General features: G+C 45.2%; 1 protein-coding gene across 1 annotated transcript in view; it reads left to right on the forward strand.

Moving 5' to 3' along the window:
* Window positions 1-15041, forward strand: part of GDPD4 (glycerophosphodiester phosphodiesterase domain containing 4) — a 39026-nt gene extending 23985 nt beyond the window's left edge. Inside the window, exons 6-16 of the mRNA XM_058018350.1 lie at window positions 507-605; window positions 2692-2785; window positions 4348-4493; window positions 4985-5067; window positions 5918-6068; window positions 6758-6982; window positions 7788-7945; window positions 10171-10318; window positions 11376-11458; window positions 13562-13650; window positions 14152-15041. Coding sequence (XP_057874333.1) covers window positions 507-605; window positions 2692-2785; window positions 4348-4493; window positions 4985-5067; window positions 5918-6068; window positions 6758-6982; window positions 7788-7945; window positions 10171-10318; window positions 11376-11458; window positions 13562-13650; window positions 14152-14183 — 1308 coding nt within the window. The 3' untranslated portion in view covers window positions 14184-15041. The remainder of the gene's footprint in view (window positions 1-506; window positions 606-2691; window positions 2786-4347; window positions 4494-4984; window positions 5068-5917; window positions 6069-6757; window positions 6983-7787; window positions 7946-10170; window positions 10319-11375; window positions 11459-13561; window positions 13651-14151) is intronic.
* Window positions 15042-15888: the final 847 nt, after the last annotated feature.

A 15888-nucleotide genomic window follows, 5' to 3' on the forward strand; every position in this document is an offset into this window, starting at 1 on the left:
AAAAAGTGAACCCTCATCTCCTAATTATGCGAGGGTTTGCCTGTTATAAGGCAGCTCATAGAACAAGGAGATTGTGTTATTGTCCCTTTTGGGTGGAATTTGTCACTTCTGAGTTTAGAAGTGATGAATTCCATCTGCAGGTTAGGGATTTAATGTAAGCTGATCACCTAGGCTCCATTTATATCAATAGAGAGAGAGGCATATTCCATCACAATGCAAGCAGGAATGGGTCACCTCTGAAATTCCTCTTTCTCCACTGATTACAGAGAGAAACCTGAGAACTGACTTAGTTGAGTTCCCAACTCCTGGAATCAGTCCTGCCATACTGATAGCATTGTGGATTTGGTTTTAGACCTGTTGGATCCCTCTGTCTCTGAACTGGCACAGTCAGTCTTTTGCATACAAAACAATTTTTCCAGCTGCTTAAATTAGCCATGACTAGGATGGATGGCATACCCTATGCAGAAATACTGAAGCTGATTTATGTCTTCTTTATGTCCCCCCAGATTGGTACTTTTCTCGTCCTGGGCTTCTCTATTGCATGCCTGTTTGCATTATCCATACTCTGGAGAGACCACCGGAAAACTGTCCGTCTGTCATTCCAGGTAAGAAGAGTGAGGAGGTCTGTTTGGAAGAGCAGCTTGTTTATAGGAGTATTTTGTGACAATTGGCAGAAGATACTCTGTATGGTGGATGTTTTTCATATGGTTTTTGTTAGCAAGGTACATTCTGAGAAAACTTTTAAAATGACTTTACATTTCCTGTTGGGGGAAAGGAAGCTGAGGCCCAAGGCAGAGTTTCAAGCTATGTGATTTAACATGTCTCTGTTTGGAAAGATATAGAAAGTAACAGCCCCTTTTTTTTTCCTCTCCCCAAAATTGTAGATGTACTGTTAAAATTCAGCTGTCCAGGGTATGTAAATCAGACCCCTTAGGCTGCTAGGTTTGCTGGAGCAAGAGCTTTCTCCCTCATCCCTCATCCCAATCTGCTGGTACAGCACATTTTCAGACTTCTGTGACTCAGAAGAGCTTAATCTCCTGAGGGCATGAGCACACTGGGTTCTGGGGGAGCAGGTGGAGAACACTGGTGTCAGGTGGGATGAAATGCTGGAGGTCAGAGTTCATAGTTGCTGGTCTCCTCAACTCTCACCAGATCTGAAGGTGGAAGCAAGAGCTGTCCAGTGCTGTTCAGTGTCTGAGCATCCAGGTCCCCACTTGTATTGGGAAGGAGGAAGCATGTAGCCTTTGACTACACAGCTGCTTTGCAGGATCCAAACCACTCCACAGTTCTATGATTTTATGCTATTTGGGTCTGTTACCTCTCCCCTATGTGTCTTAGTGCCTGTGAAGGCTGGGAGAGCAATACAAGAGGACTGGCAGAGGAATGGAAGATGTGGTGTTCGTAAGGAGTGGTTAATTGCACATTCCTGTTCTACAGTTCACTAACCACTGGGTTGTGCACTGGCAAAGGCAATGAGAAACCATCAGCTTCTCCTCCCCCTGACTGACACCAGGGGATGTGGATGAGGAGAAGGAGACACAAAAGCCTTCGAGTTCCCCAAAGATGCTGTTTATTTCAGGCATCCATGCTCTTTGAGATGGTCTCCCATTGCTGTTCCCAAAGGACACAAACCTCTTGTAGATACTGTGCCATGTCCATTAGCCCAGCAAATCTATCTCAGGTATTCTGGACATCTCAGATGGCACCTCAGCTTGCGCAACTGATCCTGCTTCTGGTCAGGAGAAGTTGGTATTGGGTGTCCAGGGCAGACAGTGTCACGTGCAGTAACGTGTCCCAGTGACTGCTGCTTTCCTCAACCCTTCCAGCTTAGAGAATCGAGCATCAGGACTAAGAAATAGGAAAGGTTTGTATCTGGAGAGTTGGGTTTTTTCCCAGCACATACCTTAATCACTGTCAGTTCTAGCTGGAATATTTGCCACAGGGTGCTGATAAGCATGAGAAAACAATGGACTGGTTTCTAGTTCAAATTTTCCTAGTTTTAGGAAAAATGTTATACCAACAACTATTTAGATTCTGTATTTCTGCTTGGTTTACAACTCTTTTCACGCATTCATGCTAAGCATAGGAGTGATTCTTGTTTTATGATCTTCTTATTTAATCTTTAGGATTAAAGAAATCACATCTAATAACTATATCTGTCCATCAATATTATCTAATATATCTGCTTCTATTATACCACAGTAGTTAGTTTCATACCACAGCTAGTAAATACCACATTTTATCACTCAGGCTTGTTGACCTCAATTTAATGATTTAACTGCAGCGTGGTGTGGTGTGGAGATAGCTATTGCCAGGATGGGATTGGACTGGAGTTGTTTATATTGGGTTAAACTGGAAGATGCTCACAGATTATGGCATATAAGTAGTGGCAGTCATGTCCTCATGGAGGAGGGCAGTTGTGTCTCCTTCAGCTGATGTAGGAGAAAGTAAAGAAGTGAGGAGCACTCCTTAGGCTTTGACACACTCCTTCCTGGCCTGGGCAGGGGCACATGTCTCTCCTCTGACTCCTGAGGTGTTTGGTGAATCCAGCACAGGTGAGGGAGAGTGGGTAACTGCTGGTATCTGCATCAGGAGCCCATCCAGGTATAAGAACTGTAGCTCTGATGGGGATTGTTTCCATCTGTCTCCACAGTTCATCCTTTGACTAAAATCCTTTTATTTCCTTGCCAGGTCACAGCTCCTTACCTCCATATAGGGGCAATTGCCATCATGGTCCTTCTTGCCTGGCCTGTGTCTTTTCATGCCATCAGAGCAGATAAGAAAGGTATGGCAGCTCTGGGTCCTGCTTACAGTGTGATAGAAGACATATACAAGCATGGGGAAAAGAGTCATGCAGGATCTCTTTCCTCCCACACCTGCACTCCAGCTGGAGGAGACTTTCAAATTCTGCATCTCTCAGAGAAATTAGTAGGGCTGGGGCTTGGGCTATGCACTGCCCTTCAGCTGTCCCAGTGTGTTTCTGGTTTGCATGTTACCTTGCAGTGTTTTGCCCTCTACTGAGGCAGTGATCTGTGTTGAGACAGAGGAGACTAGCAGAAGCACCCATGTTCTGAGTCATGAGTGAAAATTTGGCCCTCTGCAGGAGAAAGCAGGCAGTGGCAGCTCCCTTGCTGATTTCTGCTTGCTGTGTACAGAAGAGATCTCCAGTCCAGTCAGACAAACCACTTCAGACTAGTGTATTTCAGGAGAGGCCAGCTGAGATAGGGAAAAGATCTTTTTGCTCAGTTCCTGGTGTTATCTCATGGGAAGTTCCTGCCCACCTCTAGAAAGAATGAGCAAATGTTGTAAGGATGAAGCCAGATGCCAGGAAAAACCGCAGAAAAACCTGACTGGGAGTGTCTGTTTTTCTCTTATTGTTTCTCAATATAGCCAAAATTATCTACCTGACACCCATCTTCAGATACTGGTTTGCTATAACAATCACAGATAGAATGGGCTGGTGAAAACAGTTTTTTTTCTGGTCTGAGACTTTTCCTGTTGAATTGCAGCTAGAGAAGTTGGGAGAGGATACACAGGGACCCTAGACATTACATACCACCATGCCTGAGCTACTCCTAGCTTAGTACATCATCATCCTAGTGTAAGCCCAAATTCCTTCAGAGCCACTGGCACAGAGGATGGTGGTACCCAGTCAAGAAAGAGGTGTTGGTGCATAGGTGCTTATTACTCAGAAGAACTGTTTTGATCCCTGAGGAGAAGGACTCCTGGGGCTCTTGGGCAATGTGTCAACAGATTTGGGAGAAGACCATGGATAATGAGTTATCAAGTTTCTGAGGTGCAATATCCATGCTCTCAGGGTCTGTAGGATTATCGAGGTCACACACAGAAGGTCCCTACCAACCATCTGAATGAACCAGGCAAGTATTCAAAGTAAGGAGATGCAACATAGTTGAAAGAGAGGTAGCCACTCTTCTTCACTGGGAATGAAACTTGAAAATGGTGCTTGTTCTCATCTGAGTAAGAAAAAATTAGCATTCTTCTGCTGAGGATTGTTTTTCTACATATGGAGGAGATTTTGTTGCATCATGTTTAAAGAAAAAAAGAAATAAAGCCATATCTTGCTGTCAGGCATAGTGAGATGTAATTAAAACTTAAAACCTGCAGTCCTGACTTAGACAGTGTGCGTCCTTGCTTTGACCAATTTGTTTTCCTGGGTTGCATTGTTTGGAGAGAAAATGAAAATTAGGGGAAGAAGGAAAGGAAAAAAGGATGGGACAAAACCCAAAGCTACTTAGATGAAGGATTGGATTAAAAGTTAAGTGGCAAGGCAGACTCATACGTTACGATGTGGATTAACTCTAGCCTTCCTCCTTCAAATTCTTTCAGTTACTCAGATGATAATTGTTGGTCCATACCTGGCTATCCTTCTCTTTCTTTTCTTGATACCTCTGGGGATGTACTCTCCCTGCATCAGAGAGATGGGAACACTTGGACCAAAGCCAGCCCTCATTGGACACCGTGGAGCACCAATGGTAAGTCTAAGGAAGTTATGTTGTTTCTTCATCCTGTGTCTTGCTACTTTCTTCATCATCTTTTGTTGTTTCTTTTTTTTTTTATTTTCCATGAAATCTGTGGAAGGTGGGAAACATTTCTGGTCATTGCGACTGCATGCCAAAGGCATCACTGCATGGGCTGGCTTACAAGCAAAACAATGCTTCTGAGGGACAAGACCAGGTTGGAGGGGGCCCTGAGCAACCTGGACTAGTGGAAGGTGTCTCTGTCCTGACAGGGGAATTGGAATAAGGTGATCTTCAAGGCCCCTTCCAACCCAAACCATTCTATGATTCTGTTATTCTTCTACACAATAGGTTTGGCTAAATTGAAAGAAAACAAACAGTAGACTTTAGCAACATAATGATGCTCCCTTAATAAAAACCAGAGATGTTACAAAGAGGCAGAAGATATTTGCAGAGTCCTCTAGAGTGTGCTTGAAAATTATCTGCTCATGTGCCTTTTTTTTCAGCTGGCACCAGAAAACACTGAGATGTCATTTCTGAAGACGATTGAGCATGGTGGGGATGGGCTTGAGACAGATGTTGCCATAAGGTGAGGGCAAAACATCACATCTCCCATAATATATGGTGGTTCTTCTAAGAGCTGGAGACATGCAGCTCCAGGCAGTTGGGTTTTACTGATGCCTGGGACAGGGTCCCTCAGCTGTCATGTGATGACAGGGGCTGTAGGGCATGGTTGTTCTCAGGAAGTCAATAAGCTGCAGCCTATTGATTTAACATTCATTATTTCTGCAGTGTGTTTTAAATGCTTGGCAGAGTATAAAAACAAGCCTCTAATCTAGCCTGACTTCCAGGTCATAGTGAGGGTTATATCAGGTCTACAAACCAACAGATCTTTAATTGCCTTTGGTGAACCCATTGCCATGAAATGCTAACATTCTGGGCAGGATCAGCTGTTCACAGCACTGAATGAGAAAAACACTAACATTTGGACATTCTACTGAACTAGACCTTTCTATAAAAGAAAATTTTGTGTTTCTATCACTATCCATTCAGAATTCAGTCCTCTGAAAACCACAGAAACACTTTGATGTCAGCAAAAAGAGATTTCAACCATAAGTTACAAACCATTTTTGAGGGAGTCGGCCGGCAAAAAGGTCACCTCCTTCACATTGCCCCTAGGGAAACTGAGACACAGACAAACATGACTTCTGTGAGGCCTCCTAGAAGTATTTAAGCTGGAAATAACCTGGTGTTGTGAGCCTCAGCATTCCTCCACATTGCACATTCTGCAAAGATCTGCTATACTCTGCTGCATCACAGTGGCCCACGCTGCTTGTACTGTGGCATTCACAGTGGCCCACCTGTTCTTCTGACCTGAGTCTGCTCATGCTGTGAATGAACCTGCTCCCCAGGTGACCTGAACTCTTGCTCTCTGGCAGCTATGATGGGGTTCCTTTCCTCATGCATGATGACACCTTGAGAAGGACAACTAATGTCGCAGAGGTCTACCCTAATGACACTGGTAAAGCTGCTTCGTTCTTCTCCTGGGATGCCCTGCAGAAATTGAACGCTGGAATGTGGTTCCTTAAGGTAGGCATCATAAAGGGCTAGAAGCATTCAAGGTCAATTGGATTGGACTCCAGGCAACTTGATCCAGTTCAACACATCCCTGTTTATTCCAGGGGGCTTGGACTAGATGAGCTTTAAGGGTGTCTTCCAATGCAAACTTTTCTGTGATTTCATGACTCACCAACTGGATGTAAAAGAGACACCAGCTGTCTGTTATTTAACAGCATCAGTGTTAGAAGAGGAACTGCTAGTTGAGTTAAAACTCAAGTCGGTGTAAATCTGTCAGTTTGGGTCTCTTTTCTTTGTCCATTTTGCCTTCAGGCTAAGGAGACCTGTAACAATTGGCTGGTGGGTGTTCTTGTGTCACCTTATCGAGGCAGCAGCAGAGCTCATGGGCTGGGGGAAGAAGGAAAGAGCTACTTGTGCAATATGCTGTTTATAATATTCAGAGCTAACAAGGTGGGACAGAGAAGCACAGCAGAGCTAGCTTTGAACTATGCAATTTAGGTCCCAAAAGCAATCCTCACTAAGGGAAGCTAAGCCTGGGTTAGCTTCCCCCACTTTTTATGTAGAAGAAATAAGCAAAATAAAATATCCCCACCTGTTGAGGACTCACATAAAACTTTTTCCCTCCTAGAGATACAGCTGACTCCCAGAGCAAACTACCTGATTGATTTCCTTTTTTTTTTTTTATATCTGTTTATTTCTAGAACAAACCATTTGTAGGGATGGGCTCCCTGTCAAAGGCAGATCAAAAGCAGGCAAAGAATCAGTCCATTTACACGCTAAGTAGTTTTTTGCGCCTCGCAGACAGTCACAATAAACTTGTGATATTTGATCTCTACCGCCCTCCAGAGAAACATCCTTACAGGAACTTGTGGCTCCGCAAAGTCCTGGACGTCATCCTCAAAGAGGCGAAGATTAAACGCCATCTGGTAGGGTGGCCTCACTCCATATCCCTTTTTCTTGCTCTCCTCATTGGGACTTTGGGGCATACTCTGCATGATTTCACCTGCATAAAATTGTCCTGTTGCATTTCACTTGATTTAAAAGCCATCATTTGGATGTATTATATTCCTAATATTAGCTCCTCAGAAGGTTCACAGCAGTGTAATCCTTTAGCAGCACAGGAAGAAAGCTGATGTCTTTGCCCCTAAACAGCACCCCTTCATAAATATAATAATTGTCAGTCTATTCTCTGCTACCCATGCTTGTTTTATATATTGCATTAAAAATTCTGGCTTAAATTAAAATAAATTGCGAGTCTTTATTGCCTTCCTCCCCCTGGCAGTGGATGAATGCTAAACTCATGGGAATCAGGTTATGTACCCATTGATGTCTGGGGAGTTATGCTGATCTGTATCTGCTGAAAATCTTTTCTTCCATGCTGGAAGAATGGTAGAACAGAATATTTTCAGTTGTCTTTTCCATAAACCAAAGCTGTATTTTCATTCATTTTCAACACTGCATCTTTTGTTGGGCTGTGTGAAACGTGCTCGCTGATTTCCAGTGGATAAGCAAGGAACAGTGGATACTTATTTCATGATAAAAGTCACTTGCAAGTTCTAACCTTACATCTGAATATTATTTGATCATTGGGAGAAACATTGGGAGAAAATTTGACAGGCTGGGTTAAGTCCCTCAAGATGTTATCTTTCCTGGGCTTGTATGAACAGCGGGGCATATGAGGGGCACAAATTCTTCTGCTGAGAATTCACTGGTTCCTCTTGCTGCCTGCAGGTCCTGTGGCTGCATAACAGCGTGAGGTCCTTTGTTCAATCTGTTGCTCCAGGGTTTCAGCACACGATGGGCAGAAAGGCACCAATAGAAGACCTATTAAAGCACAATATTGTCAAACTCAATCTGGTCTACACTGACATGTCCAGTGAAGATATCCGGTAGGTTTCAGCCCCAAGTACAATCTTTGGGGTGCACTGGACTATGTTTGCCTCACTCATGGGGCAATGTCTCCCTCCAGTGACCAGTTCCAGATACTATAATATTTTGGGAATAGGTCATTCAGGTCAAGTAGCCATCCCTGATGTACTTTAGGGGTGACAGGCTGCAGTTCACTCCTACTGTTGATTAAGAGGTGGCACATGTAATTAAATCCGGCTGTCCTCAATTCCATACCGATCAGGATCTGAGGATCTTCTGCTAAGAACAACACAGCTGTATCCCAATTTCTTGTATTTTTATTTGTGCCATCTCCAGTCTCACCAACACCGAATCAAGGAGAATGGACAATTATTTAACCTCCCATGGCTCTTCCACAAACACCAGTGGGAGGGTATAATGCCATGGTGAGAGTCACCCTCTGGTAGCTGGTGTTTTGGAGACATCATTTTTTGTCTGTTACTATCAGTACTCTGTTGCATGTGACACACTTGAAATGCCATTTCTATGATTAAAGGCTCCACATTAATTGCAGGAGTTCTCAAAATGCTACTCTCACATGGCAAAATAACACAACAAACCACCAAAAAAACCCCAGCTTTATCTGTCCAGCTCTCCTTTTGTAAATATGATTTTTTGCCCTTTCCAATGCACAAAACCATTGAAGTCTAATTGAAATGAAAAAGAAATGAAAAACTTTAGTCCTTTGGGCAAGAGTAATGTTTTCTCAATTATAATTGTCACAAGATGTAAAATCATAGAATCCCAAAACAGTTTGTATTGTAAGGGACCAGCTAGTTACTGGTCACCAGCTTTCACCACCAGCTAGTTCCAACCTCCCTGCCATGGGCAGGAAAGCTCCCACTTCACCTGGTTTCTCAGAGCCCCATAGCCTGGCCTTGAAACCTCCAGAGATTGGGAGTCCACAACCTCTCTGGGCAGTCTGTACCAGTGTCTCAACCACCCTCACAGTTAAGAATTTTTTCCTAACATCTGATCTAAACCTTCCTCCCTTCAGTTTAAGGCCATGCCCCCTTATCCTGTCACTCAGTGTCCTTCTAAAATGTCCCTCTCCAACTCTTTTGTAACCCATCTCACTACTGGAAGGTGCTCTAAGGTCTCCTCAGAGCCTTCTTTCCTCCAGGCTGAAAGGCTATAAAAAATCATAAGCAGATTGATTTGGGTAAACCTTGGATAGTTCCTAGGTAGATTTATAAATGCTGATATTGATGATACATTACTTTACCTTTATACAAGGAATGACTTGTATAATGAATGAACTTACTTCATATTAAGTTTCAATAGCTTATAATAACTTGAGAAATGATCAATAGCTAATAATAACTTGAGAAATGATGTGTTGATGGAGCAATCATAACAAACTTGGGTGGCCAGCTTCAAAGATTAGCTCAGCTGGTCTAACCAACTCAGGTGCTCTAACCAACACCAACATTGTGGGTTCAATCCCTGCCTGAGCCATTAACTGAAGAGTTGGACTCTGTGGCCTTCTGTGTCCCTTCCAAGTCTGGTGATTCTGTGGTGGTTTGGAGCACACTGTGGGAAGATTATGGAATAACATTAATGGTTTAGATTTAAAAGATCTCTAAGACCATCAAGGCCAACTATTATCCCAACACTGCCTAACCCACAAGTAAACCATGTCCCCAAGTGCCACAACCACATGTTTTAAGTACCTCCAGAGATGATGATTTCAGCACTTCCCTGGGCAGCTGATTTCAAAGCTTGATAATCCTTGTCATGAAGAATTTTTTTCCTCATATCCAATCTACAACTTCCCTGGTGAAGTTTGGGTCCATTTCTTCTTGTTCTATTGCTTGAAGGTCTTCCATGAAGAAAGAATGGTAGAACAGAATATTTTGGTTGCATTTTGAAGGAAGAGACTGGCCCCCACCTAGCCACAGCCTCCTTTACAAAAGCATTGTTACATTGATTCATGTGCCAGAAGGATTAGAAAGGTTTTGACCTTTTGGGTGTTTTATCTGAATTTGTTTCCAGCTGTTCAGCTATTCTGTATTGACCAATTGTTAATGATTAATTATTGGCTGGTTGGCTTTCCTTTATGTTCCTTATGTAGGTCCTAAAGTAAGCACTCCCTACAGAAGATTACAACCATTTCCCATGATCTTCCCGAATCTCCTTGAGTAAGCCCGAAGGAAGTGCTAATCTCCTTGCTCAATGAAGGTTGTTGCCTTTTGGTCTTTTAAAGGAAATATGCCGCGGCAAACATCACCACCAACTTCTATGTGGTCAACGAGCCATGGCTCTATTCCCTGGCATGGTGCTCTGGGGCACACTCTGTGACCACCAATGCCGTCCACTTGCTGAAGGATCTCAGCCAGCCACTCTTCCTCATGGTAAGGGGAAGTTTTCTCTGTCTGAGGGGTGGGAAATAAGGTTGGCATGTTCATGATTACCTTTGGAGACGATGGGCCAGTTCACACATGGATAAAGCATCGTTTAAGGGTCCTTTGCATAAGAAGGACCTGAGTTGAAACCTGGCTTACCTGGAACCTCAAAGCCACTGCAGGTATTACCACACCCTTCTCTTCTCCTGGCTCAGGATGAAGCACCCTACTTGTTTGGGTTATCACCTTAGGCCTTGAGATAAGGGGAAAAAAAGTCATATTGAGACTTGTGCAGGAAGAAAGAAAAGGCCTTTGCGGCACAAGCTGATGCATGAGGATTTCCATTTCTGAGCTTTTGAAGCACCTTACTGATGCCAGAAGTTACTCTTTTTCCAGAGGGTCCCACTGCCCTTGTCAGACTTGGTCTTCTTCTGCAAGTCCAAGAGAAACAGCACAGAAATAAGCCTTCCTTCCGGGAGGAATTTTCACATAATTTCTCTATTTGTTGTTCTGCCTTGGACAACCTATAAGGCCAAGAAGCACCTTTAAGTCTCTAAGGGCTTTAAATAGTCAGTTTCACAGTCTTGAATTAGATTTTACAATGCTCCCCTCCAGAGAAGTGCAGTGTTTCAGTCTGTTCTAAGTTTGGGTGGAGGTCCTGTGTAAGAATGAATCTTCAGATGCACTTAAAGAGGAGCCACCCCAGGCTCTCTGTGGTGTTCAGTAAAGGGCAATTTTGCCAGAGAAAATGAGATGCCACCAGTTGATGTGATATTTAGGGTGAAGCTGAGAAGTGCAAGACCTGCCTTACAACAAGAGGTCTCTGTGGCATTCTCAAATCTTCTTGGCTACACAACAGACCTGCTTGTATGAAGGAGAATGATTTGGCACCAACATCCACTGCTGAGCGGCCACCAAGTGCTTTAAACACCCAAGGGATGTTACAGCAGATGCAAACCAGGCAGCTGAACAGCCATATTCAATCAGGAAGAAAGAGCTTGAGTAATGTTTTTTGCAGACCTCGTGGTCCTTAGTGGTGGACACAACTTCTGTTGTTTTCTTCCAGACTCCACAGCAGTACAGCATCATGTGGATCCTGACAGATACGATCTCTGCATTCCTCATCACACTCATCTTTTTCCTGCAGTGGTAACTACCAAGTTGTTAATGGCCTGTTAAAAGATCCTAACCTGATCTTTTGCTCCAGGTGGAGGGAAGGAGGAATGCTTTCAGGTGACCTGAAAGGTTAAAACTAGACTTGAAAACACTTCCTTTCCTTTCCTTTCCTTTCCTTTCCTTTCCTTTCCTTTCCTTTCCTTTCCTTTCCTTTCCTTTCCTTTCCTTTCCTTTCCTTTCCTTTCCTTTCCTTTCCTTTCCTTTCCTTTCCTTTCCTTTCCTTCCCTTCCCTTCCCTTCCCTTCCCTTCCCTTCCCTTCCCTTCCCTTCCCTTCCCTTCCCTTCCCTTCCCTTCCCTTCCCTTCCCTTCCCTTCCCTTCCCTTCCCTTCCCTTCCCTTCCCTTCCCTTCCCTTCCCTTCCCTTCCCTTCCCTTCCCTTCCCTTCCCTTCCCTTCCCTTCCCTTCCCTTCCCTTCCCTTCCCTTCCCTTCCCTTCCCTTCCCTTCCCTTCCCTTCCCTTCCCTTCCCTTCCCTTCCCTTCCCTTCCCTTCCCTTCCCTTCCCTTCCCTTCCCTTCCCTTCCCTTCCCTTCCCTTCCCTTCCCTTCCCTTCCCTTCCCTTCCCTTCCCTTCCCTTCCCTTCCCTTCCCTTCCCTTCCCTTCCCTTCCCTTCCCTTCCCTTCCCTTCCCTTCCCTTCCCTTCCCTTCCCTTCCCTTCCCTTCCCTTCCCTTCCCTTCCCCATATGGAAAGGGAAGAAAGACCCAAAAGTCCCCCAAAACTTCTCTGTTTCTCCTGCTTGCTCTCATTTTCTCTTTCCATTTTGGCAACTTAGACATTGCTTACCCTCAGGATTCAGTGGAGAACTGGTAGATTTATAGTAGCAACATAAACCAATTATCAAAGCTGCTGGGCTGAGAAAGGAACTGATTTTTCTCTTATTAGTATTTGACAGTGTTTCATTGGACTGATTTGTTAGGACAGCTCTCAATGTTAAAATTTGAGGCATCCCATGTCTTTCTGCACATGCCAGAGCCCACAGGAATTCCATCCTCCCAGAGAAAAATGTCTGACTCTCTCACAGAAGCCACATTTTGTTTCCTTCCACTCTGTCAAAGATTATTGGGAAATCTGGAGTTCATGGAGTGGGCTTACCCCAGCTGGTCATGTTTGGTTGCTGGATGTTCTGCTCTGCCACAGTTGTATGAGGAATGTGCCTGTGCTCTCATCCCAGTGGTGCCCAAGAAAAGCAGGATGTGCTGGGCTCAGCTCTTCAGGTGGCTGGCTGCAGATGGGTGGGTGGGAGGATCAGGGCAGCCAGCCCAGGGGAGCTTTTTGCAGGGTGCCGGCAGTACAGTGATGCTGCTGGTGGCAACAAGCAGAAGTTTGGGAAGGCCCTGAATGAGCACTCTGGGCTGCTGTTAACTGTGACTTGCTGTGGCATAGGAAAAGGTTGGAGTGCTAGTATTGCTCTGAGATGGTGAAAAAATTAATTAGTAGCAGTTTGGCAGTGATGAGCTAGCAGCTGTATGGGCATTTTTGCTGGGCATCCAGGTTTTTCCCAAGGCAAGGTGGTTCCTTCCTTTCCTTCCCCTCTTACCCTGCCCTGCTCTCCTCAGGTCCTGCTTTCCCCTTGTTTTCAAGGCTACAGGTTTCAGGCTGGTACACAATCACCCCTGTAAAGCATCACCACCACCATCAGACCTTCCCATGTCCAACTTCTCCAGGATCATGTTCATGTTTTGTGCATCCCCAGCCCTCCTGGGACCAAAGGGCCATTAGCAGTGACTCAGTGCTCTGTGTGGTCTTGTCAGGTTTACGAACACACCAAAATCACAGTTTTAAAATTTCTCTGTCTGCTTTAGAACCAGCATTTGTAAACATTTTGGGGGTTTTGGAGCTCTTAAATCTTGCTTAGAAAACAGGGCTTAATCAGAAAGTTGCCTTTAAAATGCTGCTGCACACATGAAGTGTGGGTGCTTAGACACCAGTCATGCACTTGAGTCCTTTCTCAGTAAGAACCTGAGAAAATCCCAAAACACCTGCCCTCACAAAGTAGGAAAAAGCTGTCCAAGGCAGCAGGGGGCTGTGAGGAACACCACAGCAGGCAGTAGCCTGACCCAGGTGCTTTGTCCCATGCAGGTGGCGAGGGAAGAATTTCTCCTGCTGTCCTGCCGAGGACAGTAACTCGATGATAGAGAATGGTGGCTCCTACAACAAATTCAAGACAGGTGAGCGGGGCAAGGAGAGCAGCTGCATCCTGCTCAGGGTGGTCTCTGTGGGAGTACTGAGATCCTGATGGGTGGGTTGGTGACAGGTGTCCATACTTTAAGTATGGAAGTGTCCATACTTAAGTAAGGAAGGTTATGAGGAAGGATGCAGTCTGGGTTATCTCAGCCCCAGATCCCATAGCAGCTCAATCCAATTGGGCCTGCTTCAAGCAGAGGCTGGAGCAGACACCTCCAGATGTCCCGTCCAATACTCATTACTCTGCAATGCTGTGAAAAGAGACTCTGGAGGCACTGAGAACTCTTGGTTCTGCCAGGCAGGGTGGGATTGGCTAAGGACCCTCCCACACACCACATTTCTGCACCCATGGAGCTATCAGCTAACATCCAGACAAAATGACCCAGCCTGGGCTGCATGCATTTTCAAACAGGTTCTGTTTGCTCACAGTGGCTGTCAGAACAGATGCAGATGTTTGGTAGCTCACTGTGTGCCTCCTTTTCCAGAGCTCAGCAACATGCCTCCCGTCCTGGCCTGACGTGGGCAGAGAGGGGACACGGACCTGCCATCTCCATGAGAGCTGGTGGGGGCTCAGATCTACCTGGTGAGGAGGAGCCATTTGCCTTCATGGCCCTGCTGGAGATGAGCACCAACCTTCCTCTCCTACAGCTTTTCTCACATTCCCATGCCTGTCAGGGAACCTTGGGGTGCAGGAAAGCGCAGATGGAGTTGCAGCCATGAAGATCTGTGCGTTATGGTGAGATGCAGCAACCACAGGGGAAGCACCATTTACCCGAGACCACTGGCATCCCACAGGGCAATCATTCCTGCTGTGTGAAAGCCCTGTTTCCACACATGCTGCAAAGATCTGAGCATCCTCCAGACCTCCTCGTTCTCAGGTGCCCAGATTTCTCATATCAGACCAGCCTCTTCTCCACACACTACCTCCCATCCTCCCCCCTTGCAGGTGTCCTCCATCCCCAAGAGCACACTGTCCCCACCACGATGGTCAGGTGCTGCTGGCTGGCTCATTACAATCGGCATCTTTCTGTAACAGAGGCAGGGGCAACTCTGGTTTTCCTTTTCCCACTCTTGCCCTGCCACAGAGCCTAACAGGACAATCTCCTCCCCTTGTCTATGGGCAAGGACATGTGGGGGCTGAAGGACTTTTCCGTGTCTTGGCCATGTAGCTACTGGGACTATGACCTGTAAGAACCACTTTTCTTCAGAAGGATGGAGCTGTGTGTGAATTGGTTCCACCAAGTGTTTGCTTTTCCCTTGGGAAGGTCTGCACACCTGTACTACAGCCTGGGATTTATTCCAATTTTCATTTCTCCCAGTGGCTGCTGGCACACAGTGGCTGCTCTGTAAGGGAGATGTAAACATCTCTCAGGTTTAAGCCATATCTTTCTACTTGAAGAGATAATAAGAATATGTTTTTTGTAAATTGCAAGTGATGTTTTAAATACATTTTATCTCTCCTATCCTGAATTGTTCTTATTTCAGCAAACTGGGAAGGGGAAAGAATACAGTATTTACCTAATCTAGACTACACATATTTCTTATATGTGAGCCTTTTGTTAAATGAAGTGATCACAAATGAGAGGGCAGCATTAAGTTTCAGAGTTATCTGTGCTGAGAAGCACCCAAACATTTCCAAGTTGTAATTTTGGAGTATTTTGGAGGCTAGAAATGTGAAAAATGAAGATCTTCCTTTGGAAAAAGGCTAAAGGGCTGATGAATTGTTGTAGAGCAGCTCCAGATCTATGAAATATGGGGTGTGGATGGTGTTATATCCCCCTCCCCGTGCCCTGCATACATAGGTGGTTCATAACTTTTTGTGGGTACCACTCACATAGGGAATGCGAGCAGCAAAAGTAGGTGGGGAGTGTGTGTGGGTTAAGTGTGGTGTGCACCATGGGCTCCTCAGCCTGTGCCCTGGTGTCCAAGTGAGGGACTTGGCTGTGGTTCCCCAACCACTGCCTGTAATGTACATTGGGAAAAGCCACCTCAATGCTCTTTGATCCATGTTATCTAGCTGCTGCTTGGCCAGTATGCACTGGTAACTCCCTGTACTCACCCTCCTCATCCTCAGAAGCCTTGTCTAGGCAGAGCCTGGCCAGTTAGACCCGTGGTTTCCTTTAATGTTTTACACTCTGTCACATCTCAGCTACTAATTTTGTTGCTTTGCAGCTAGCAAGGTCTGGCACCTTGTTAAGCACATGACAGGTCGTCTGACTGCC

The sequence above is a fragment of the Melospiza georgiana genome, chromosome 2 (assembly GCF_028018845.1).
Source record: "Melospiza georgiana isolate bMelGeo1 chromosome 2, bMelGeo1.pri, whole genome shotgun sequence".
NCBI classification, from domain to species: domain Eukaryota; kingdom Metazoa; phylum Chordata; class Aves; order Passeriformes; family Passerellidae; genus Melospiza; species Melospiza georgiana.